At 34.5% G+C, this 27,084-nt stretch overlaps 1 protein-coding gene across 12 annotated transcripts in view; it reads right to left on the reverse strand.

Moving 5' to 3' along the window:
- CHD9 (chromodomain helicase DNA binding protein 9) overlaps positions 1 to 27,084 on the reverse strand; it is a 243,152-nt gene that overhangs the window by 49,033 nt on the left and 167,035 nt on the right. For all 12 annotated transcript variants that reach the window (XM_074211328.1, XM_074211330.1, XM_074211329.1 and 9 more), the window contains 8 exons: positions 16,468 to 16,663; positions 13,808 to 13,975; positions 12,881 to 13,060; positions 7,123 to 7,233; positions 5,106 to 5,302; positions 4,461 to 4,660; positions 1,910 to 2,069; positions 1,357 to 1,446 (listed from right to left, as the gene is read on the reverse strand). In XM_074211328.1, coding sequence (XP_074067429.1) covers positions 1,357 to 1,446; positions 1,910 to 2,069; positions 4,461 to 4,660; positions 5,106 to 5,302; positions 7,123 to 7,233; positions 12,881 to 13,060; positions 13,808 to 13,975; positions 16,468 to 16,663 — 1,302 coding nt within the window. The remainder of the gene's footprint in view (positions 1 to 1,356; positions 1,447 to 1,909; positions 2,070 to 4,460; positions 4,661 to 5,105; positions 5,303 to 7,122; positions 7,234 to 12,880; positions 13,061 to 13,807; positions 13,976 to 16,467; positions 16,664 to 27,084) is intronic.

Here is a 27,084-nt window from a genome sequence, read left to right on the forward strand (position 1 = left end):
TAGGACTTTACTAAGAAAAGTAATTCCTGATATATTTTAAAAGTCTTTTTTTCAATAGTGATCTAAAATGGTGATGGATTTAAGTCATATTTGTTATATTATTTTAATAGGTTTCCTGAGTTGTGTGTTTAATTTCAAGAGTTTATACTTATGTTCTGAAAATGATTAAAAATGGCTAACATCTATACTTGTGCTTTAAGGTGTGCAAAGATTTTTTACAAATAAATATATATATTCTCACAACAATATGGTGAAATAGGTGCTGTTATCAGGTCAATTTATAAATGAAGAAACTGTGAGAGATAGAGGTTAAGCAAATTGCCAAGGACTACCTAGCTAGTAAGTATCAGATGCAGGATTGAATTTAGGTCTTCTAGACTGAGTCTAGCACTTTATTCATTGTGCCATCTAGATGCTTCATTCAACATAGGTATCCATCCTTGATCAGATCTTGTAAGAAAATTTATGTTAAAGTAAACTGAGGTCAAGTGAATTTGTTCTCACTTACAAACAACATCAGGGACAAGTCCCTATGAAAAACAGAAACATCACTTTAAAGCCAGCTAGATAATTTTTGAAATTATCTAGTCCAACATCTTCATTTAATAAGACAAGGAAACTGAGGCTCAGTGTTTAAGTGATTTGATTCAAGGTAACATAATTAATAGTTAGTCATCAGATAGAGTAAAGATAGCACCAAAGAAAACACAAAACTTAAAAAAAAACACAAAAGGAATTATATTCAATTGAATTCGGTAAATATCAAGTGCCTACCATGTATAGAGGGATGCATGATAGGATCCTATGTTTTCCCAGTATTGGTTAACTTATAGAATCCTTTTGGGGAAGGGGTGGGGGAGAGGGAGGGAGGGAGGGAGAGAGAGGGGGAGGAGAGAGAGAGAGAGAGAGAGAGAGAGAGAGAGAGAGAGAAGGAATGTGGGCAGAGAAATAAATATGTAAACCATAGTTTATAAGGACAGTTCACAAGACAGGTGTTCCTTTAATAGGGGATTATAAAAGCCTGAATGATTGTACCTGTCTTAACTAATACCAATCAAATGATTTACTATGTAACTGTAGGATCTATTTTCATATTAGAGGATTCTTTGTTGAAACCCACCTATTGCTGCAGTATAAGAGGAAAGATTAAGAAAAAAATTCTGTAAATATGATTAATCTTGTTTTTTAGGACTAATTTGTGATTTAATAGAATTCTAAAGTTATGCAATACATTTTATTTTAGCAAGTGACACATGCTGAAATTTTCGTGTCATCTTCTATTTTTCAAAAAATTAAAAGCTTCAAAATCACATCTACCCACTTAAATAAAAACTATGAAAGATTCATTTAATTCACCTTGCTTCAACTCCATCAAATACTTTCTGGAACTCATTACCAATAACTTCTTGTTTTAAATAATACAGCATCCGTACTCGAAGCAAAACCCTAAAAACAAAAAGTACAGATATGTCAAGACTATCTAGCTTCCTATTAGGTATATTTCTAAAAAGTTCTATTATAATTAAAAGAACAGTTATCTGTATAAAAATTAAGGAGACCTGTGACCTTTTCATTATAAGATAAAGAATAAAATAACTGATAACATCTACTTTTAATTAAATGTCTCTCCATACTGTAACATATCTCTGTGTTGCTGAGGAATGTAAGTATTTAATTTTTAAGATTATACAGCAAATTAGGGGGACTTAAGATATATGATACTGTCCAGTGATTTGCCTGATGGCACTTGGTAAGATTAGAAAATAATTCTTTGGTCAAGTTACAAGTACTCACTAAGCCATGTAATTTCTTCACCATGGACTAAAATTTTATGAGGCACTTCATTTGTAAAAACAGAAAAAAAAAATTGGATTTTTTAAAAAAAAGTTTGAAATAGAATGCTACCTACTTATTACAGTGATGTTTTATGTGTTTTTTATAGCCTTCATCTTGTAGCAAATGTTCAGGATTATATTTCCGAAGCCATTCCGCTTTATGGATATCAAATGTACTCGCTTGAGTTTTCACTTTCTTTCCTTTTCGGCCCCTGGGAACAGGAGCTGACAGGCCTACAAAAAAAAAATGAGAAAAAAGAATCTGGAGTAATTGATAGTTTGTAGAAATACCATAATTTAAAATATATTCTCAACTTAAAAATTCCAAGAAAATATATGAAATCTGTGTATAGAATGCTGAAAATTCTTCAAGATCTTAAGAGATAGTTCTTAGACTTTAGCCTGAAGGTACAAATTTAGATTATATAGGTGATACACTTTTCAAGTTGTACACTACTGTGGGTCGATAAACCTAAGTCAAAGCCTACAACTGAAATATCTTTATTCTGGGTTTCAAGTAAAATATCAAATATACTCAATTTACTCATTTCTTCAAAAACTAGCAACAATTTTATTTGGTCTCATTAAAGAATGTTTCCATTCTTGGCTAACATTGGCTTGGAGTGCCTTCACATGCTTGATAAAGCTACTGTATACCTGAGAGATAGGGTATAAATAACATCACCATGTTCTAGATAGAGAAACATATTAGATAGAGTAACATATTCAGTACCCCAACCAGGATCATTGGCTACCAGTTGGTTAATTATTGCTGATAATCCATAAGCTTCAAGGAAGCACTGCTTATGTTCTAACTGCTTATTTAAATAATTGGAAATGTCAAGGAATTCAATAATATGGATGCTCCCTCCATGACAACCCTTGCATACCTTTACTGATGGTCTTTAAGAAATGCTGTGATTGAAAAAAAATTCAGCAGTTGGCAGCCAGACATTTGGTGATGAGTCTTCTAAACACTACTAGGTAGGTAATTGGACAGGGAAAGCCATAATAAATGGGGTCAAAGTAATTTTGGATAAATAAATATACACTTATAGAGACAGCTAAAACAACGTAGCAGGGAAGTACCATAGATAGTTGAAAGAATCAAACTGAATAACTGGTTGCTGGATAATTAAATTAACTTGGTAGGTTTTTTTGGTACAAGTTATTGTTCAGATTTTTAAGTGGTTTAAACTGATAACTTCCAGTTATTTCAATAACTTAGACTTGTTAGATTGCCAGAGAGTCATTAATTCTGGCAATTTCATTCATTCATTCATTCACTCAATCTTTATTAAAGCTCATTAGTTACCTGAATGGTTACAACATTATGGGAATACTCTATATATATACTATGAAAGCAAAATAAGAAAAAAAAATCACATTCTTTGTTCTGAAAAGTCTTTTTTACTAACTGATATAGACAAGAATTAGTACAGAATAGACATTCTTAAATCTATATGTAGGGGTGGCTAGGTGGCGTAGTGGATAATGCACGGGCCCTGGAGTCAGGAGTACCTGGGTTCAGGTCTGGTCTCAGACACTTAATAATTACCTAGCTGTGTGGCCTTGGGCAAGCCACTTAACCCCGTTTGCCTTGCAAAAAAAAAAATCTGTATGTAGGATAATTACAGAGAAAAATATTATCTTCTTTAATATTTGAAAATGTGATAGGACTTTTTCACAGTCAAATTTGAAGTACATCATTGTTTTTGAAGGCAACACAGAAACTCTGTTCTTTATTTTGCTGTGTATGAATTGAAATGTTTTGTTTTTACCATGCATCACAAGAACTAAAGGTATTTATCATAAAATCTTACTTATAATTTTATTTGCTCAAAATATTCAGAAATTATAAAGTAAAACTATAAAGTTTGATTTTTCTTGTTAACTATTTATAAAGACAAATTAGTGGCAGAGTTTAAGAGAATGGAATGCTGCTTTTTAAAATGAAACTAGGGGCGGCTAGGTGGCGTGGTGGATAAAGCACCGGCCTTGAAGTCAGGAGTACCTGGGTTCAAATCCGGTCTCAGACACTTAATAATTACCTAGCTGTGTGGCCTTGGGCAAGCCACTTAACCCGATTTGCCTTGCGAAAAAAAACCAAACAAACTAAAATGAAACTGATAAAATCAATTCATAACTCTTAATGCTGTTAACTGATTATCTAATTGTCTTATTTGAAGACAAAAGAACTTTCCAAAATGTGAATTCATTTACTTCATATGATCAATTATTTACAATAACATGCAAATTGATTGGAAGATGAACAATAATTCTCAAAGAGCAACTGAAGCACAAAGATGAGTATGAGTAAGCTAAGATCACAACAGTTAAGTGGTGTTAAAGTATACTCAGTAACCAATTCCTACATTTTTTTTTTGCACTAAACCATTTTTATAGGAGTTTTATTTTATTTTATTTTTGCAAGGCAAACGGGGTTAAGTGGCTTGCCCAAGGCCACACAGCTAGGTAATTATTAAGTGTCTGAGACCGGATTTGAACCCAGGTACTCCTGACTCCAAGGCCGGTGCTTTTATCCACTATGCCACCTAGCCGCCCCTTAGAGTTTTATTTTTTAAACTTATTTAGTTTGTCCTATTAAAAAGGCATGCTCTTTACCTAGATGATTTTGCAATTCTCTTGTCTGTCCATCCTCTGTCGGGGTAATGAGATCCCATATGAAACCCTTAATCTTCTCATCTCCTCGGTAGTGGACAAGGCAATATGCTAAAAGGGCTCGGCAAATGATCTCCACATCTTGTTCATTTAATTGTCTTTTAAATCGGCCATGAGCTAGAATCTCTCTCCATCGACCCCACCTGATCCAAATACACATCAATATATTGTTAAATTCTAATTAAAAAAAAAATTTCACAAATAAATTGTAAATAAACACTATAAGCAAATAAATAATTGTAATTACAAATAAATGCAAATATTTGGTCAGCTTATTAAAATAAAGTTACAATGTGCCAGGAAAAAATTTCTTTTCTTGTCATAGATTTATGATATAATTTCCTGTGCCATTTAAAACTGTGAATAATAAATTTTCTACCTTGAAGTATATCAAGTATAACCTGAATTAGATAGTTGCATTTTACTTATACTTTGTGGATATGTTCAACTATTTAGACAATTCAACATTAACATATTAAGTTATAAAGCACAGATGTTCTAACAAATTTTATCGATGTTACTCAAAATAAAACGTACTAGTGCATGTACTATTTGATAATGGAAGACTTAAAGAATAATATTTTTTACCCATAAACTAGCAGATTTTTCTCCACGCGAAAGCATTCTGTCCTTCCATAGCCACTGGAACGGTCACATGGTCTACGAAGTTTGGGTTTATCATCTCCTTCGCTTTCAACTTCAGACAATTCAGCCAATTCATCTTTTGTGGCGCTAAAGGGTCTTGTTTGTTTTCTAATCCTTGGTGTATCAATAACTAAGCTGTTCTATAAAATTAAACACATTATCATGTATGTTTTTCTATTTAAAAAATTGTTACATATGATTTGTCAGCAGTAGATTTTCTGTTTAAATATTCAAATTTTTAGGGATTCCTGAATTATGCATAATGGATATCAAATTATTTTTGACCAAAGCTAGGAATAACCCAATAACTAGAAGATGGATCAGCTCATTTGGACTCAAAATTTTTGGAAAAGTATGAAAAATAACTGACAAGCCTCAAATCCCACAAGTTCAATTCTATCCTTCCTCCTCTTATCATTCCTGACTCTAGAACCAAGGAGGAAAGAAGGGAAAATCTAAAGCACCTCTCTAGGCAAATTTTATTCCTCTTCTACATTCTTGCAATTTCATTAATGGAAAGTTTCAACAGTAGCACAAAGAATTATAACCAAGATATGAGTAATGAGAAAAGGAAGCAAATTCTGGATGAAATGGAAGTCTTTAGTAAAGTGAGAAGTGGCCTGAAAGCCAGTAAGACCACATTGATCTCTTCTACCTTTGGCACATAATGGTTGTGTAATTCTGGGTAAGTCATTTAACCTATTGCTGTTTAAGTAACTCTTTAACACTATAAATTGTAGACAAAGTGCTGATCAGAGAATGGTTGAAATATCCTAACTTAGGAGAAGGTATTATGGTAATAAAATCCTAAGTCTAGTCCCTATTCTAAGATGAGTTAGATTTTACAGAAAATTATTATTTTATTTTTCAGAAAATATAATGCCTAGCTTTAGTAAAAGTAGAATTTAAATTTACAAGTTATCTTTCTGCAACCATTATTTTACTTCAGTATTTCAAATTTAAAAAGAAAAATTCTTGGTGTGGGTAGTTTTTTCACAAGAGGATGGTTGTAATCTCAGTGTCATACTGAACTACTCTTCTTCATATTCCTTCTCTTCCTACCCCATCCATTTCCAAACAGCTAACAAGTTAGGTTGATTTCTTTTGTTGCTATGGCCCCCACCCTAATTCAGGTCCTAATCATTTCTCACTTGTAATAGCATCTAACTGTTTTTTCCCTCTTCAACTTAGCCTTCACATAGGTGCCAAAATTATCTTCCTTTTAAAACACAAATCTGAAACATCCCTTGTTCAAAACCTTTAGTGGTCTATTACCTTTCCATTCTTATTTCCTATACTCTATATTCCAAAACACAAGGCAGGCATCTTTGGATATTACAATTTGCCACCTCCCACACTTGCAATATATTCTTTCCCCCCACTCCACAGAAATCTTATCTTTTTTTAAAAAAAAAACTTAGGTCAGGTAACCCTGGTCCTCTCAATTGTTGATGCTTTTCTCCTCTTGTATTTAACTTAATTCTTTAATGTATGGTATTGCCCTATAAAAATGCAAATTTTTTAGAGCAGAGATTATATCCCCAATGACAAGCATGCTATTTTGTATGTTATGGGTTTTTAATTGAATGATCTTTATGAGTTGCTGCCCTGCCTCCCTGTCCCTCTAAAACCATACCTCAAAACATCACCTGTGTGCCAACCTTAGCTTAACTAAATTATTCCTTGGATAACAGAAATTATTCTTTTACCAAGTCCATAATAAAAGTCTTAAGAGCTTACTAGGTAGGATCTGCCAGACATTATACTCTCCTAGCAAAGCCTTTAAGAAGTCAGGATTATTTCTATATTATGGTGAGGCATTAAGCTAAGCCTTAATCTGGGGAAATGGAAATGAACTTTCCATAATATTTATGCAAAAATAAATTGAACTAAAAATTTAATTATCTCAAGGTACTATAATTTAAGAAGAATAACTTTATGGAGGAAAGGGAATACTTACTCTGCCACTGATGGCATCTATATCAATTTCTGCTTTCTTTGCCCATTTCTGCCAGAAGTTGGGATCATCTAAGGAAATATCAGTACGGTTTCCAGAAGCCACAAAACTTGCCTGAAATACATAATGACAACTTTTAACTATTAATACAGATGCTTAATTTTTATAATATATATTTAAACAAAATCTCCTCAGGTTCATCTTGGATACCAAAATTCACCACTACTCAGGGCAAAGTACAAGTTCTGCTTAAGGTAGAGGGTTTAGCCACCAATTTAGGTAATTGTTTTACACTAATACTACTGGATGGCTCTAACTGTGTAAAGCAAGAATACAATACTTTCTCTAGTAAGCATGAGATAGGGATCCATCTATGATAGTTTACTCAAAATACTAACTGATGAAGGGAAAAAAATTAATACAAGAAACAGTTAAATTCCCTTACACTTCACAACCATCAATCACAGTTAAAATCATACCTTATTTTCACAACTTTAAGGCAAACTTTGTGGGGAAAAAAAGCCATATAGTAAATAAAATAAAATTGAAGACTGTTATTGTATTTCTTTTCTGAATATGACAGGACTTTGTGTTAGTACAGTGATACAAAGAGTAGGATAGCAATTTCTATTATAATTTATACCTTCTCAATATAAGAACAAGTAATTCATGATTTAGAATAATTGCAAGAAATGGACAGTCTGCTTTCATTTAGACATTAGAACAAAAGAATGCCAAAAATATTCCAACTCTTGTGGCAATATTGTTAAAAGGATACTTCCATAAGATGATATTAAAAGGAGAATATATTTTAAATTTGCAATCTATTTTCATGATGCCTAATTTCAACAGATACAATTTAAAGATACTAAGACTTTTTGGTTATTTTTTTTGCAAGTCAATGGGGTTAAATGACTTGCCCAAGGTCACACAGCTGGGTAATTATTAAGGGTCCAAGGCTGGATTTGAACTCAGGTCCTACTGACTCCAGGGCTGGTGCTCTATCCACAGCACCACCTAGCTGCCCTGATTTGAAGTCTTTTTAAAATTTTATAAAAAAAATTAAAAAAAATTTTATATCTCCTAATGGAGTTTAAGCATGTTTCACATTTAGGAAGCTAGGATGAACAAAATCATAATCTAAAGAAAAACCTTTTGCTGAAATCTAACCTTGTATACATAATACTGTTTGCTCTAAAATTGACAAGTCTATTCTTTTAGTGTTCTTATGAGCTTCAGGACCTAGTTATTGTAATTATCATCTTTAGTAAGAGGTCTTGGAAAACTATGCATATTGTTAATAGATTCAACCATGAAAATGAAATAAGAGAAACATGGATTTTGATCAAACAGGCATTATTGAACTTTCAAGCTATTTCCAGTGACTATAACAGTGTTGTCTACATTTAATAAACATGTTGTTGAACTTATTAGAAAAGAAATCAACAATAAAGGACTATGCAAAAGTTCTATTTTAAAAAATGATAGCTAAAACTGTTTTTTTATATGTATATATAATCCTAACTTATAGTCGTACTAGTTTAAAAATATAAAGCATGGCTAAAATGACATCATCATTTTGTGTTCAAATAGACATCTGGAAAAGATGAAAACTCTCCATAATATAATGAATGTTTTGAAGTTGGCCAACTACCACAAATGGTACCATAATTACTACTGCAAATAAGTAATAACTTGAATATTTAATAAGGACTTCACCTTGTTAAGTCTGAAATGAATTTCTAGTTTAATGACTGAAGATATACACATCAATATCTGCAGATTTTTTTAAAATGCACATCTCAGAATTTTTTTGAGTCAAGAAACAAGTGCACTGAATGCATCTTAGGGGATTTTATTTCATATTGAATTTTCAATGACATATGTCACTTAAGACTCAGCAATCTTAGTAAATGATCATTTGAATTAAATGATTTCGGACCATTTAACATGAAGAGCTACCATGAAAGTTAACACTGTAGTTCAAATAAAACAATCAACATTTTAAAACATATTACTGTCTGGTTGCTCATATAAAAGTGCTCACATCACAAGTTCTAATTTCTCTTATTTTCCTGTTAGATATAATATTGCAAGATGAAACAGAAATTTCTCAAGGGAAACTCAATATTACAATTTAGATTAAATGGATTTTATGCAAATCCATATATAATGATATGTATACTATGAGAGGATCAATAGATTTATTTTTCAGTTAAGCAAATTTAAGTCTTTTAACTAACCCAGGGAATTATCTTGTTAACTGACACATATCTTAATTTTAGAAATTCAAAAAATTCTCTAGGACCATAACAATGGATAAAGCCTACAGAAATTAAAATACCTGTTGTGATAAGTGGAAGATGTCATCAAGTACTGGTTTACCGACTGCTTCCAAATGTTAAATTCTAATATCCTAGCTCCCAATAAATCATATTTCTTTAAATGCAATCCTTCAATCATTAAATCCCTTTATTATTTGCAAGAGAAGACCTTTAAATGGTGAAATCCATCTTCCTACAACAGAAAGTAGCAGAAAGATAGTAGGGGCCATGTGTTTTCATAGAATGGCCCTTTTAAATAAGCAATCTGCAGCAAGCCCCATATTGTTTCATATTTAGATTTGTTTTAAATCAAGCATTTATAGGTTCCCCTCCCTCCACACCAGAAGTTAAAAGCAGGAAAATATTCTGGTTTTTTTTTAAATTTCCTGATTGCATATCCTTATAAAAATACAGGTTTTTACAAATATTTAAGGGACAAAAACAAAAAAAAATCAAAATAAGGCACAGGTGATAGATATTCAGTTATAAGTGAAGTTTTAAGTTTTAGATGTCTGGATAATGAAAATGCCTGAATAGCTTGCTATTTTATAAGAAGCACTTTTGATTTTTATAAGATCATATTTAAATTTTATTCATTGAAGACAAAAGTACATAAGTTGAAAATTTATTCTAAAAATTAGTTCCCCTTCTCTTGAAAAATATCTTCTATTGAGAGTTAGGTATACATTCCTTCTAAAGACAAAAAAACCCCCAGTTAACTTCAGGGACCATCTCATCAGGAGCCACCCCAGAGGCAGAGATGATTTTAATCAGTCAATATTTTCTGAGTGCTTATTCCATGAATAACTACTGAGGGAGGGCATAAACAAACTAAGGTGGGCAGCCTATTGAGTTCTAGTTTTTCTAACTGCCAGTGAAAAGGTCTTTAATCAATGAATATGTAGATTCAACTCTCTTCTTATATACAACAATTTTTCTTTTTCCTTGTTTAAATTATTTTTTTAAAGTTTTTAGAAGGGAATTGAATCTTGGGGCAAAGGGGATAGAAATTACAACTTATGTCTCTATTCGGCATTTTTTCCAATGAAGTTTTTTTTTTTTAAGTTATTTGCAAGGCAATGGGGTTAAGTGGTTTGCCCAAGGCCACACAGCTAGGTAATTATTAAGTGTCTGAGGCCGGATTTGAACTCAGGTACTCCTGACTCTAGGGCCGGTGCTCTATCTACTGCGCCACCAAGCTGCACCCCAATCAAGTTTTAAAAGAATACAATTATTTAAATATTTAAGTATTAACACAGATCAACCTATCAGACCATACTTGAATCACTTTGTCATTTAAACAAATCCAATATGGTATCATGTATGGTTATCAAATCAAAAGCTTTACAATATCATATATGGTTTTACGTTATAATCACAATGCAAATTCATTCATTAGATGAAATTTTTATAATCTTTGACAGGTTAATCAACCTTCTTGAACTTTAATTTTCTCATCTTTATTAATAAAATGACTACATTTGGAACTTTGGTTTTCCCATCTTTATATACACAGTGACTGCATATTAAAGTGATCACATAAGCCAAGTTCTCTGATTCTGTCTAGCTATAAATCCTCAATATAATAAGATATAAATTAAATTATAATAATTACTTTTAAGACTAAGGCTTATGTCTGTGTCTATCTTGTTAAAATGTAAATAACCTGAGGGCAGGAAGTGTTTTACTTTAGTCTTTTTATCTCTAGCACTTAGTAAAACTCTTAGAATATAGAAAAAGCTTAATAAACACTTGCTGATGAACATTTCAAAGAATGCATAACAGTATTAGAGCATACAGAGCTATGAAGAAGGCTGCTCTGGAGTCAGGAAGAATGAAGTCCAAATTATGCCTCTGACACACAGAAGTAATGGGACAGTAGGAGTACCTCAGACAACTCTCTACAAGTACAAGTTACAAAAGAGTGACTGATTCGTGGAGGACTTTCTACACCAGAGACATCCCCTACAACAACGAAATCACAGATTTTCAATTGCCCACCTTTGGCTTACACCTCAACTGTGGAAATGGGAAATGGTTTTTCAATAGTGTACAGATAGCTAGCTGTGATGAATAAAAGGAAATCTAATAAAAAAAGAATTTCTGAAGGATGTTAAAAGTCAAGTAAACTCCAACTTGGACTAATGACCCTACTATGCTGACTGCAGTATCTGTACTTCCCATATTGTGGGGACTAGATGGAGGAATTCAAGAAAGGATGAAGAGCACTGTATGTAGCTGGAGGTCTCTTGGAAGAGAAGATAATGAAAATAAAGGAAGGAAGGCAGGGGAAAGGTGACAATGGGACTCAATGATATAAAATAATAAGACACATTACAAAGAATTTTAAAGTTTACAAAGAACTTTGCTCACAACTCTGTAAAACAGGCAGCATTAGTCACCAATTGCCAGATGAAAACACTGAAACTCCTCGAAAGGACATGCCTTGCTCAGGGCTGTACAACTTAGGATGTTCAGAACCAAATATGAGTGAAGCTGGGGCTCCTCTAACTAGACCAGTTGCCTCAGGAAGGCTGGGCAAGTTTGACTTTGGAAAAAGAGAATTGTAAAACCCTACACTATTCTAATCAATGCATGATACATAAATGTACATCTGTAGAATAAGAAGAGACTAATACTAGCTTATCCATTTTCTTCTCAGAATGTGAGAGCTGGAAAGATACTTACACTTCATCATAAGATACTAAGTTAAAGTTCTGAAATTTAAAGACACCACCACCACCACCACCACCACCACCACCACCACCACCACAATAATAACAGCTAAAACACATAGCACCTAACATGCTCCTGACACTGCTAAACTAGTTACAAGGATTACAGCATTGGATATTTACCAACCCTGGGAGAGAGGTACCGTTACTATCCTTGGTTTACAAATAGGAAATTGAAGCACACAGGGGTTAAGTGACTTGCCCCAGGGTCATACATGTACTAAGAGTCTGAGATTGAATTTGAACTTAAGACTTTCCTGACTCTAGACCTGGTGCTCTATCTGCTGCACAATGGAGCTACAATTTAAAACTAAGTACACAGTAACAAATTTACTTAAGATTAATTTCCTGTATTATTATCAATAGTTTATATTCACCCAATACAATTTTAATTTCTGAATTTTATTTCAATCTCAAAATTATTTTATTCTGATAAAGTTGTTTTTTCAGTTGGCATTCCTACTTAATCTTAATAGCATGTGAGCAATGTATTTTATATTAATTTTTAGAAATACAAAATATAGACATTTTCAAATGTCATGTATATGATAAACAAAGTTTAATTACCAAATACTACTTTGAGATGAGTGTTTTAAGTATTAAGTAGCTGATCTTAGCAACTTTTGAATCAACAAGGAAAAATGAACAAAAAGTTAATAATTTCATTAAACAAAATCTTTATAAAATGGTTTTCACTACTACCTTAGCAAAGGTTGAACCTCTTCCTTCTGATTCAATTGTGATTGTTTTTGTGCGACGCTGTAAAATTTGATCAATATCTTCTTCACAAAATTTAGAACCCTCATCTTCTTCATCCATAATGGCACCATAGGCACCCCTTCGAAGTAGATCTTCTATTTCCTTTTTAGACAGTTGCTGAATCTATAGGCAAAATTTATATATGTATGTGTGTTTTTTCCTGAGTAAACATAAGATTCAAAAAGTCTAGACAAGTAGACAGTATTCCTGGTTATTCCAAAGAAAACAATGGAAGGTAATCTTAAATTCTATGATTAGGATATAAGGAATATCTTCCCATAAGTGTGGCCTATTAAGGGATTACTACATAAGATTACTAGCTCTGCATTCTTGAATATCTTTAAGATATGTTTGGAATGACTCAGATTTGGTCTTATTAACAGGCAAAGGAACAGAAAAAGTTTTTAATACTCTATATTATAAGATGTGTAAGATATTACTTATGAGAAAATAATCTCAATGGTAAATAACTTTAACTTTTACATTATCATATTGTCAATGTCGTATATATGAAATACTAGAATAATTTAAGATTATTTTCTAAAAGAGTAATTAAAAAGAAAAAACAGATATTAAAATGAATAAAAGTTAACTAAATAAATTGCCCAATTCCAATATTATTCATTTGTAGTAATGAAAATATTTGAAAAGAAAGTATTGAACTCTTCAATCAGGAAGATATTTTTATAGTTCATAAACACTGGATAATGAAGAATTAATTATTAACTAAACAGTTTGAAACTTTGCAGTATTTTGGCATAAAAAAGTGGTATGTTGTAATAACAAGTGATACTCAAAGTAAGTCATTTTTATATGTTCTAACATATAAAATAAATCCAATGAAACAAGAGAAATTGGAAATTTACATACACCACCAACACTATTTTCTCTTCCACTCATGCTCTGTAACACAGCCTTATCTAGACCTAATTTCAGACTTGCCCGGTCGAACATCTCTCTCTCATATGAGTTACGAGTTATTAATCTGTAGACTTTGACTGCTTTGTTTTGACCAATCCTGTGACAACGAGCTTGAGCCTTGGAATAAAGGAAAAATAAAAAAGTTAAAGTTTAGCTTCAAAGAATACATTTAACAATGAAAAATATTTTGAGAAAAGGGAAGCTTTGTCTTTATGGTTACTTCAGATAACCAAGCAAATAATTTATATTGAAATTTACTGGTCAATTATGTAGATCTCTAAAATGAAAAAACTGAATTATTGAATAACAATTAGCAACAAGTCAAAATTTAAGTTTATATTATATACACTATATAAAATCTTTGAAGACCTGTTATCAGTAAAACAGAAAGTAGCATTTTATCAAATTCAAAAATTTTTAAATTAATTATTTAATTTTAAAGTCTTGTGAATAAACTTTGCTGATGGTCTCTAAAAATCTATAAAGAATCTTCACATAATCTTAAAAAATTTCTGACTAAAATCTTTTTACCTAATGACCACTTGTTAGTCATTCTTTTAATGTATTTCAATAAAGCTCTGCGGGTAGTGGGGAGAGGAAGGACAGGGATTTATCCTAATATGTGAGGAGTTAACTTTTGTGAAGGATGAAAAACAATTGAAAATGATGACAAATTTAGATGTAATTCACTCTAGGGTTAATTTTTAGATCAACTATGAACTTAGGTAATCATGACCCTATTACCCTAAATTAGAGAAATGAATTTCTCTTATTTTTAAATTAATATTAAACAGGGCATATTCGTAATAATTCGTAACTGCCTCTATTTAAATTTAAATCTTTTAAAATCTCTTATTGTTTCAACAACTATAACACAAAATGTACAAAAAATTTCTGTTTTGCTTTTGGTTCTGTATCTGGCAGTACACATGTATTTTCCAACCATCTTTTCATCCTGTATTTCAAGTCAACTTCCCTTTACATTTCCAGAAAAAAAAATTTTTTTTGAGGTTTTTTGCAAGGCAAATGGTGTTAAGTGGCTTGCCCAAGGCCACACAGCTAGGTAATTATTAAGTGTCTGAGGCCGGATTTGAACTCAGGTACTCCTGACTCCAGGGCCAGTACCCTATCCACTACGCCACCTAGCTGCCCCCAGAAAGTTCATTTTTAATATCCTTTTTTAATGTTCTTGATTTTCTGTGATTTGGCAGAAAGGGACTTAAGTATATTACAATTATTTTTGGTATACTCAAAACTAAATAAAGACCAGGAAGGAGAAATTAGCCCCTTAAGTTTCAATATGTAGACAGAGCCAGCACCAAACAATCAGCCCTCTTCCTTGGTGGGAAGGGTCAGCAAAAGGAGCCTGAAGGAGAAGGAGAAACAAACCTTGAGAATCTTCAATGAAATTCAAAAGGTTCATGGAGGAGACAGGCATGATGCAGAAAGTGTCAATGTTTGAATGATCTCCAATTCTGAATAAAGAACTCTATGAAGGGCAGGGCTATTCACAACATGGCAGGGTTGTTCAACTAAAACTAATTCAAGGAAAATTAGAAAGCAAGGCCCTTACATGCTGTAGGCATGAAAACACATGTGTACCCATAAGAAGCTGAACACTGAACATTGTCTTGGATTCTCTGATGAACTGAGAACTGTCTTTGTGGTATTGACACTTTCTATGTAAGCCAGGGCTATAAAAATCTCTGGTGGTAATTTGTATTTCTGAATAAGATTTCCTGATTTTGGTCTATTGGCTCAAAAGTCTGTATCTTATTGACTTGTTGCTTCTGATTTCTGCCCAAATAAGTGCTTACTATACAGTCCTAGGAAGTCCTGCCTGATGCTATGGTAGAGCCCCAACCCAGGGAAGATTCCATCCTTGGGCCCATCTAAAAGGAAAATATTATTGCTATGTAAAAATGAGTAAATATATAAAGTTATCTATGTTGTCTGGTATATAAGTATAAAAAAGTTCTAAAAATTTTCAACACAAACTTTGAGGAAAACTGCTATAATGAAAAATCATTTATTCATATCATAAGAGCCACCCTTCAATTTTGAAGATATATTTTTATCAATTGATGATGATGATTGTTCCTTATTATTCAAGAAGACTATGACATCAAGGAGGTGATGTCATGACGAACACATGAAGTGGATTTGAGTGAAGGGGTGCTGTGCTAAGTCACCAGCCTCAATGTCTCCTCCAGTCATCTGGATCCAGTGGTCAGATATGAATTAGGACAACTGGAGATGACCCTGGATGTGAGACAATTTGGGTTAAGTGACTTTCCCAAGAACATACAGCTAGTTAAGTGGCAAGTGTCTGATGCTGGATTCAAAGTTCCATCTTCCTGACTCCAAAGTCAGTGCTCCACCTAGCTGCCCCCTTTTATCAGTAAAATATAGTCAAGTAGGATTAAAAATTTAAATGTCATCATTATGAAATTAAAATTCAAACCTCTCATGTAGCAAAAAGATTTCTTGGAATTAAAAAAAACAGAGAGGGATCTGTGTTGCAAATGAGAGTCATAAAAGAGATCAAAATTTCACAGATTTTATTTGATGTTTTCAAAATCTTTAATCATCTTAATCATGGAATTTACCTGGAGGTCATTTTGAGGATTCCAGTCAGAATCAAAAATGATGCATGTATCAGCTGCAGTTAAATTAATGCCCAGTCCACCAGCTCGAGTGCACAAAAGAAATACAAATCTGTCTGAATCAGGTTTACTAAACCGATCTATGGCAGCCTGTCGAAGATTTCCTCGGACTCTTCCATCAATTCTTTCATACAGATACCTGCCAGGCACAAGTATAATAAATTTAGAAAGAATAACATAAACAAAGTGAAAATAAATCTAATCAAATATAATTGTTCCCCTACTCAAACTTATGCATAATTTTAAAAATTAAAGGAAGATATGTTTTCCATTAGTTTGTGAATTCTTACATAACTATGTTCTTTAGTACTTACAATAGTGCCTTACACATAATAGGTGGTTAATAAAATTTACTGGATAAAATTCAGAGGATATTTAAAAACTCAATCTATGAAAAGACCACCACCACACAGATACTGAATAATTATTATAAGCATGTTTTGTATAAGTCACTGTGGGAGACATGAAAAGTTTTAACTCAATTGGTCTATGTCTTCTAGAGCTTGTAACTTAGTAATTTATGCAAATGTACAGGTGAAATGTCACAGAAAGTACTTTTTTGGTTATCCAGCTAACAAAATCATAGAAGGTCTAGAACTAACAGGTGATAGAAAATAACTATGCTTTAATGATTATTTTTGAACACATACTATACATTGAGGAAACTTTTCCTTTCTTTCTTTCTTTCTTTCTTTTTTTTTTTTGCAAGGCAAATGGGGTTAAGTGGCTTGCCCAAGGCCACACAGCTAGGTAATTATTAAGTGTCTGAGACCGGATTTGAACCCAGGTACTCCTGACTTCAAGGCTGGTGCTTTATCCACTACGCCACCTAGCCGCCCCGAGGAAACTTTTCCAACATGAGCTTTTTAAATTCCTTATTGAATACTTTAATGAAAATTTTAAAATGTGATTGCACACTATTTTCATTGTAAACAAGAAAAGGAAAAGTGAATTGAGTTATATCTGATTTTTTTGTATCAAGCATCAACTTCCTTTGACCTCTCCTCTAATTCTTTTCATCTCAAACATCTCAATTGCCTAAACAAAAGTTACAAACTGCAAAATAATAATAAAGGTTAGCATTTATAAAACACTTTAACATTGGGAAATTATTTTACATATGTTTATTTTCACACCACTGCAATAGGCTAATTGTAAAAACAAACAGAATCTCCCCTACTCCCACAAAGCTAGAGAAACCTCAAGAAAAATAAAGTGAGAGGAAAAAAAAGTGTGTTCAGTCTGTGTTCAGATACCATCAGCTCTGTCTCTGGGATGGATTCCATTCTTAAGAATTTTATAAATATTATCTCATTTGATTCTTACAACTTTGAGAAGTAATCAAAAACCAAGTGAAACAAAGTGAATATATTAAAAAAATACCCAAAAGTCTGAAGATGCTATGTTTTTTGACATCTCATTCTTCTCCTACTGTGTTCAAAGTACTTTTTACCAATATGCTAGGCATTAGCTTCATTTCATGTTATTTAAGGTGGCATTATCCCCTTGTTGCTTAATAAATTGCAAGTTCCATATTTTACTACAAGGTTGTCTGATATATTAATCCAAAATTTATTCCCCTTTAAAGGTTTTATCATCTGTTTTTTTAAATTTTTTTGAACTCAGGTTATCCTCTTGACTCCAGGGCCAGTGCTCTATCCACTGTGCACCTAGCTGCCCTATCTCTCTCTTTCTTTTTTTTTTTAAAGGTTTTTGCAAGGCAAACGGGGTTAAGTGGCTTGCCCAAGGCCACACGGCTAGGTAATTATTAAGTGTCTGGGGCCGGATTTGAACCCAGGTACTCCTGACTCCAGGGCCGGTGCTTTATCCACTACGCCACCTAGCTGCCCCTGCCCCATCTCTTAAATGTAGAAGGAACTCTGTAGAAAGAGCATCATCTAGCATCTGGATAGATGTTCTCTGAGATGTGACTAGAGCTTTTAATCTGACTTTTTTTTTTAATTTGACTTTTCAAAGAAATTATTGGTGTTTTAGGCTGAATATTGTCAGGATTTCTGTGATAAGGGACAGAAGAGCTTTTTTTTTTTTAATAGGAAAAAGGAAATCTCACTTAAGCTATAGTGAGCCATAGTGCTTAAAACTATAATCCTTTAGCTGGTCCTCCTTAAGTCAGTTAAGTTTTGATGAGGTACTGCTGCCATAAGTTAAACTGATTATGCTATAGCTGAATTATTCTCCATAACTGAGATATTCGGGTGGCTAGGTGGCGCAGTGGATAAAGCACCGGCCCTGGAGTCAGCAGTACCTGGGTTCAAATCCGGCCCCAGACACTTAATAATTACCTAGCCGTGTGGCCTTGGGCAAGCCACTTAACCCCATTGCCTTGAAAAAACCAAAAAAAAAAGTTTTACATAACTGAGATATTCAAATACAGTATTATAGCAGACAAGTTTCCTTTTAAATGTCATTAGTAGTTTCTTTTGATAAAATTTATTGATGATCTTTAAGGGACTTCTGGCTATTTCACTGTTGAATTCTAATATGAATATAATTCTTTTTTTAAAGAAAGATTTTATTTATTTTGAGTTTTACAATTTCCCCCCTAATCTTGCTTCCCTCCCCCCACCCCCACAGAAGGCAGTCTGTTAGCCTTTACATTGTTTTCATGGTATACACTGATCTAATCACATGCTTATGGAAGAAAAATAAAGTATAAGAGATAGCAAAATTACATAAGATAACAGGGTTTTTTTTTCAAAGTTAAAGGTAATAGTCTTTGGTCTTTGTTTAAACTCCACAATTCTTTCTCTGGATACAGATGGTATTCTCTATAGCAGATAGCCCAAAATTGTCCCTGATTGTTGCACTTGATGGAATGAGCAAGTCCATCAAGGTTGATCATCACTCCCATGTTGCTGTTAGGGTGTACAATGTTTTCTGGTTCTGCTCATCTCACTCAGCATCAGTTCAGGCAAATTCTTCCAGGCTTCCCTGAATTCCCATCCGTCCTGGTTTCTAACAGAAGTGTTCCATGACATACATATACCACAGTTTGTTATGCCATTCCCCAACTGAAGGATATTTACTTAATTTCCAACAGGGCTACTATGAATATATTTACAAATGATGTTTTTACCTTTTTTCATCATCTCTTCAGGGTATAGACCCAGTAGTGATATTGCTGGATCAAAGGATATGTACATCTTTGTTGCCCTTTGGGTGCAATTCTAAACTGCTCTCCAGAAAGGTTCTATGAGTTCATAGTTCCATCAACAATGTATTAGTGTCCCAGATTTCCCACATCCCTTCCAACATTGATCATTGTCCTTTCTGGTCATATTGGTCAGTCTGAGATTGGTATCTCAGAGATGCTTTAATTTTCATTTCTCTAATAAGTAATGATTTAGAGCAATTTTTCATATGAGTATGGATTGCTTTGATTTCTTCATCTGTAAATTGCCTTTGGTTGTCCTTTGACCATTTGTCAATTGGGGAATTGCTTTTTTTTTGAAAATTTGACTCAGTTCTCTGTATATTTTAGAAATGAGTCCTTTGTCAGAAATACTAGTTGGAAAAATTGTTTTCCAATTTACTACATTTCTTTTGATCTCAGAAAGAAGCTAGTATCACTTATGTGAATTAGCAAAGTTGTTAGAAGAGAAATGGTTCTTGCTATGATTCCTTTTCCTAGATGGAAAAAGCATGAAGAAAGTACTGGCAAAGAAAGAGGACAAAAGGGATGGAACATCTGGAAACAAGGTGGTTCTACAGCATGGCTCTAACAAACTTTAGCTGGAGGCCCTCAACTATTTTTTTTTTGTTTTTAGGTTTTTTGCAAGGCAATGGGGTTAAGTGGCTTGCCCAAGGCCACACAGCTAGGTCATTATTAGGTGTCTGAGGTCAGATTTGAACTCAGGTACTCCTGACTCCAGGGCCAGTGCTCTATCCACTGTGCCACCTAGCCGCCCCCCCCAAATGGGTATAATTCTTGTAAATATTTACTTCAGAGGGTTATTAAAGGCTCAAATGAGATGTATGTAAACTTTAAAATACTATATGTCAGTTGTGATTATTATTATTATTATTATAAATAGATTTGAGTTATCATCAGTATAGAAATGATAATTGAATCCCTGGGAGCTATTGAGATCACAAGTTAAGTAGTATAGAGGGAGACAAGAAGAAAGTGCTTGACTTGTGTGAATTTTCCACAAAATAGTCTTTTTGGCAAACATATGATTAGCATTCCAACAATGTGGCCAGTCCAATGGAACTGAACTCTATTTGGGAGAAGAATAATCAAGGAGTATCACAACTCTCATCAGATATATACACACGTTCATAATTATTCATATTCATACTGTCTAGTTTGCAGAAAGGTTTGAGCAAGGGAAAAAACTATCAAGACATGACCAATAGGGAGTAAGGAGGAAGGGAGTTAAGTTTGTATTTAGATCTCTGTCCTGCTCCTGGTATTTCTCCTGGAGTTATCAAGCAGCAAACACCATCTTGACTGTTCCTCAGCCCTTTCTCAAGACACAATGACTCTCAGGTAGATGACCATCTTCTAAGTGAAAGAAGAGTCTGGCAAGAATTTTGTCAGCAATGACTAAAAGAGAGAGCTCCATCTATGACTATCACAGGGTAGTCTATTTCCTTTACCATTATAGATATGGATAGTGGAGGTACCCTTAAACTTCTGGGGAATAACCTTCTCTTGCCATATAACCCAGACAATTTCAGTCAGCTTTTGTATAAGCAATGAGTCCTCCATCTTGTATATCTCACCTGGAACAGAATCAGTATCAGGTGCTTTGGTGAGGAGAAGAGCTTAATGGCAATCAAAGCCTCTTTTTCAGCTGAAACTGCTTTTAGAGAGGGAGTGACCTCAACCTGAAGTAAAAGGCAAATGGCTTCAGCACTGATTGATGATCATCTGTTGGGAACAGTTCATCTCTCTAGGATCATATCCATATTACTAATCAAAGGGGCTCCATCAGCACCAAATATTTGAGATACACCATAGGTCTTTTGGCTCATAAATGGCCTTCAGGGCATCATAAAAGTGCTTTGGATCAATACAGTCAGTATAAACTTAATTTCATTTGCAATTTAAGTGAGACAGTAATCCAGCATCTCTCTCTAAGCTTGCTTGTACTTTACTTTTGAATAAATTAAATGCTATATTCTTAGTGATGGATGAACTATCCTGCTGGTAAACTCTGTGGAGTTCTCATTTCTCATTTAGCAGTTTCTGAATTTTCCCATTATTTTCGCCAAACCAGTGTTGATATCTGCAAATGTTCTGACCCTGATGAGCAAAAGCAATGTTGTAAACAACAGACTCTGAATGCTACCACTCCTTTTCTGCTCCACAGTCAACTGTGTGGTGGTTCAACTTTTCCTTTAAATCATCAATAAATTATTCCCATTCAGGGAAGCCCTCTAACCTTTTTTTTTTTTTTATTAATTCTTCTGGTAGTTATTTTGCCTTGGGGCAAACACTTTTGTTTAGAGAAGATGTTTATGATCATTTCTGCACTCTGCAGCCGCACATTATCTTCATCACTCCCACCTTCTTCAAATCTCTTCTCACCATCACACAGTCTATTAAATGCCAATGTTTGCTACCATGATATATCCACAAAGTTTTATTGTGTTTAGGTAAATGGAAGACTGCATTGGTGAAGAGGTCATGAGATGCATAAGTCTTCAGTTATTGTTTCCAACTCTATTCCTTTTAAGTACTCTCTGCCATGTCTGGTAGTCTGGTAGCATCAGTCACTCAGAATTATAAGCTTGTCTTTTTTTAGCACATTGATGATAAGGGACCTTGTTGGTCAGATTAGTTTTGAATACAAAACCTACTCCAGCTTTACAGTGCTCCCCCTTCACTGCAGTCACTCTAGAAAAATGTGTATCCAACTCTGACTTAAGTTAGCTGCCTTTCATTTGCCAACCCTTCATATCACTCAGGGCTGCTATTTGGATGTGATAACTGCTGAGTTCTCTCACAACAGGAGTGCTTCACCTTTCAGGTACACTGGATTTTGTGTTGTCTATAAGTACGCACACATTCCATGTAGTGACGCAAATGGAATTTTTGTGTTTTAATTGCAGGGTTGTCATAGTAATCAGGCCAGAGTAGGGTAAGCAGGCAAATTTTTAGGGAACCTTTTCTAGTCCCTTCCTCAAACCAGGAAGTAAGCAGTACAATCCTTAAAAGACTATTTGGAAACCTAGGGGGCTGCTGCTTGTATTGTTGTGCAGAATTGTGACTACAGCTCCCAGTGTATATGTACTTGCTGCTTCATTACTTGTCTGCTGTCCCAGGATTTTGAGATAGATTAAAAAAGGTAAAATGATATGTATGAATTCTTTTGATTTATGCGTAAATTGAATTTAAATGAGGGAAAGTAACAAGAAGTCGTTGGTCTCACTCTCTCCTTGGCATTTTCAAAGTCAAATCAAGCTCTAAGCATTCCATAACATCTGCTTCAGTTGCTTTCATGGTCATTGGGATGAATTGTTCTCATCTGCTTGTTCCACCATGAAAAGATTTCACATGCTTGGAGTGGAGATATCCCCTCACTCACCAATGAGTTTGAGACACCTTGATTATACTCAATCTGGTTTAGTCTGACTACCAAAACAATTTATCAGACTGTGACTGCTGTGCATGCTATAGCTTGCTGGAGCCACAGGTGAGAGCTAGGTGGTTTGTAGACATCAAAGGTGGGACACAGCTCTGAAAAGAATTCAAGCAGTCCTCACACCAAAGGTACTAGTCTTCCCTGGACACCCCCTACACCTCTACACTACAACTTACATAAGAATAAGAATGACACATACTTTGAAAAATTAGATGAAAGAGGCTCAACATTAAGTCCATACTGCATGCAAGAATCCTATAACTGACTTCCCTGGCCACCACTTTATGACTTTATGACAGGTACTACATGTATCTTCCTTTTAAAAGATTAGTTCTTTCAGAGCAACAACTAAATCACCTTTGTACAGGCATTCTAGCTGCCTAGCACTGGACCTGGAACATAGTGGGCACTTTATACAAGCTTGGTGATTATATGCTTACATGAAAGGCTATACAATTAAGATGTTTTCTCTTTTTTGATTTCATAAACACTTTCATAATAAGTTAGCATGTCTTTTTAATGGATAAAAATCTACAGCCTTAAAAACAACAATTGAATCCTACCCTTTACTTTGAAATCAACCTAATTCTCTCCTTCCTTCCTCACAATTTTTTGACTGGGGGGGGGGGCGCTTTTCCTTGCCTATGTGCCTGTGATGCTAACCTTCTCTTGTTTTTTCAAGAAATCCACAACCTCTATTATTTTTTCTATCTCAACTTCAACCTTTTCCTACCAATGTCAGTCAACAGGAATTTATAAAGCAATTAATAAGTGGCAGACAATCTGGTAAATGGTGGGGACAAGTGAATGCAAAAAGAAAGAGCCTGCTCAAAAGGAGTTTACATTCCAACAGGGGAAGACAACATAAAAGGGAAACTGAAATGGAGGAAAGAAAAGTGAGTAACCAGGTGGGGGAATGGTGGCTAAGTCCAGAGAATTAAGTATAGACACTCTGGAGTCCTTCCCCAAAGTGGAGGTTCAAGGAAGGACACACTAATGGGAGAAGTGGCTCTCAGAAACAGAATCTGAAGGTAGCTAAAGAATGGTGGAATAATTTGGAGAATAAGGAATGGCAGTTCTGGAGACCTTCTGGTTCCTTTACTGCCTTCAAACATGTCCAAATCTCCCTCAACCTTAAAAAAACAACCTTGACTAGGTATTATCATCCTCTCAAGCTACTATCCTATACCTCTCTTCAATTTCATAGTCAAACTCCTTGAAAAAACAGTCTACACTCTGCTTCCACAAACCGAACAATCTTTGCAATCTGGCTTCTGACTGTATATCTCAAAGAAAATTCTCTATTCTCTCCAAAATCAACAAAGATTCTTAAAATGTGAATCTTTTCTCAGATTGCATCGCCAAAAACCTATCTGATACATTGAAAATGCTGACCAAACTTTCTACATTTTCTCTCTAGGTTTTTCTGACAATCCTATCTCATGTTTCTCCCCACCTGTTTTACAGTTTCTTAGCAGTCTCCTATGTTTTTGTAATTCATATTATGCCCCTAACTGTGAAAGTGTTGAAAGACTCCTACTCTTCTTTTTATACTTTCTCTGATGACTTCATAGTCTCCCAGGGTTTAATTTTTATCTACATGCCAATTATTTCTATATCCACATATCCTGAAACAAATCTTTCTTAATTTCATATCACCATTTCAAATTAGATACCCCAGAGACATCACAAACAATCTAATCAGAATGCATTTTCATTTTCCACCCTCCCTTGCCTCTATCCCATCTTGATTCCAAGGTCAGTGCCCTATCCACCGAGCATCACCCAGTTTCCCATCCTCCATCCCCATTTTGCATTCTTATCCTCTTACCAGACCTTCCTATTTCTACAAAAGGTACTGTAGAATTTTTTTTAAATTGTACTCTTATATTTTGGGTATGAGCCTGTCAAAAACAATTTCATTAAATAAAACTTTTCTAAATTAAGCATTTTTCGACTTGGAAAGAGAAAAGTCCAAATTGGCAGGATTCCCTTATGCTCTTGAACATCTCTCTAATAAAAGAAATTAGTTATAATTTATAGCATTTCAAACCAATAAACAAATTTCTACAGCAAAGATTGAACAAGGATTAAGAATTAAGATAATAGTTCAACCGACAGTTTGCTTCATCAAGTGGAATAGTCATTTAACTTTTTGAATACCCCTGGAGAGTATTTTTTAAAATGATTCTGACTCTCTTCAATCATTTCCTCCAAGTATTCTCCTTTCAAGTTTGTCAAAGAGAAACTAGATACTTCCATTAGCTGAAATAATCAGACTTCTTTCTTCTCTTAGTTTTATTATTAATTTAATGTAATTAATGTGTAAGGGGAGGCAAATGAGTTTCTCAGATATTTCAGCAAAAGCTGATGGTATGCAGAGGCTAGAAGACAGAAAAATTGAAAGAAAAAGGGAGAATGTTCAGATAGAAAACTGAAAGTCCTCATGCTAAAAAAGGAGAGGGAAGAATATCTCAGTTGCCTATGGAGAGATCAGCAAGGCACTGAATGTAGTACTCACACCTTTATCCCTAACAACTCATTTTCATCCTGAGCTTAGGCCTATAAACAGTTAACTTTTAACCATAACTTTTTTTTGCTTGTTGTTTTTTGCAAGGCAAATAGGGTTAAGTGACTTGGTCAAAGTCACACAACTAGGTAATTAAGTGTCTGAGGTGGGATTTGAATTCAGGGCCTGTGCTCTATCGAATGCATCATAGAGGCGCCCCAACTTTTAGCCATAATTCTAAGAAATCCACTTCAGCCTGTGGGTAACAAATGAGAGGAGCTCCTGTGTTCCCTGCATTTGAGACTCAGATATCCTCAAGTTCACTGTTTGTTTGAAGGAAATGCTAACTGGAAAAAATTTGCAGGGCCATTAGGTGGTACAGTGGATAATGCACTAGTTCTGGAGGCAGGAGAATCTTGAGTTCAAATCTGGGCTGAGACAGTTGATACCTACTAGCAGTGTTACTTAATCCATTGGAGGGAGGGAGGAAGGGAGAGAGGGAGAGGGAGAGGGAGAGGAAGAGGGAGGGAGGGAGGGAGGGAGGGAGGGGGGGAGGGAGGGAGAGAGAGAGAGAGAGAGAGAGAGAGAGAGAGAGAGAGAGAGAGAGAGAGAGAGAGAGAGAGAGAGAGAATTCGCAGTCCCATCATCAAGCAAGCCTTTTGGAAGGTGAATCACAGCCTCCAGGGGGACAGACAGGGAACCTTGTCATTGAATACCAGTATGAAACACAATTACTGGGAAGCCCTAGGAAATCAGGTTGATGGTTTGTTTCTAGTGGGGTTAATGTTTGTATTGTCTGATATAAAGTAAGGTTGGCATACTTTTGCCTAATAAAATTTCTCTTACTGGGAAGTAAAATATGAGTATTTCCATCATACTAGGTAATGGTTAGTTGGTTTTGTGTATGCACTGTATGATGTATTCCTATCCTTGCTAAGTTATTTTTGCACATATCTTTGAAAAGGAACTGAGTCGGACGGCTAGGTGGCGTAGTGGATAAAGCACCGGCCCTGGAGTCAGCAGTACCTGGGTTCAAATCCGGTCTCAGACACTTAATAATTACCTAGCTGTGTGGCCTTGGGCAAGCCACTTAACCCCATTTGCCTTGCAAAAACCTAAAAAAAAAAAGGAACTGAGTTTCTACTGGTTGATTAAGTAGAAACATACTAATGGGGACTCATGAACTAGTATTTAGGGGGCTCATCCAAATTACTACCAGAGTGATTTTCCTTAGTTAAGCATAGATTTGACTATGCAATTCCCCTAATCAATCAACTCCCAGAAAGCTGCCTCTAGGATAAAATATAAACTCCTCCAGTTTTGACTTTTACAGGACTTCACAACTTGGCCACAACCACTCTTTCTTTTTCTTTTCTTTCTTTCTTTTTTTTTTTTTAGGTTTTGCAAGGCAAATGGGGTTAAGTGGCTTGCCCAAGG

The sequence above is a fragment of the Macrotis lagotis genome, chromosome 1 (assembly GCF_037893015.1).
Source record: "Macrotis lagotis isolate mMagLag1 chromosome 1, bilby.v1.9.chrom.fasta, whole genome shotgun sequence".
Classification (NCBI taxonomy): Eukaryota; Metazoa; Chordata; class Mammalia; order Peramelemorphia; family Peramelidae; genus Macrotis; species Macrotis lagotis.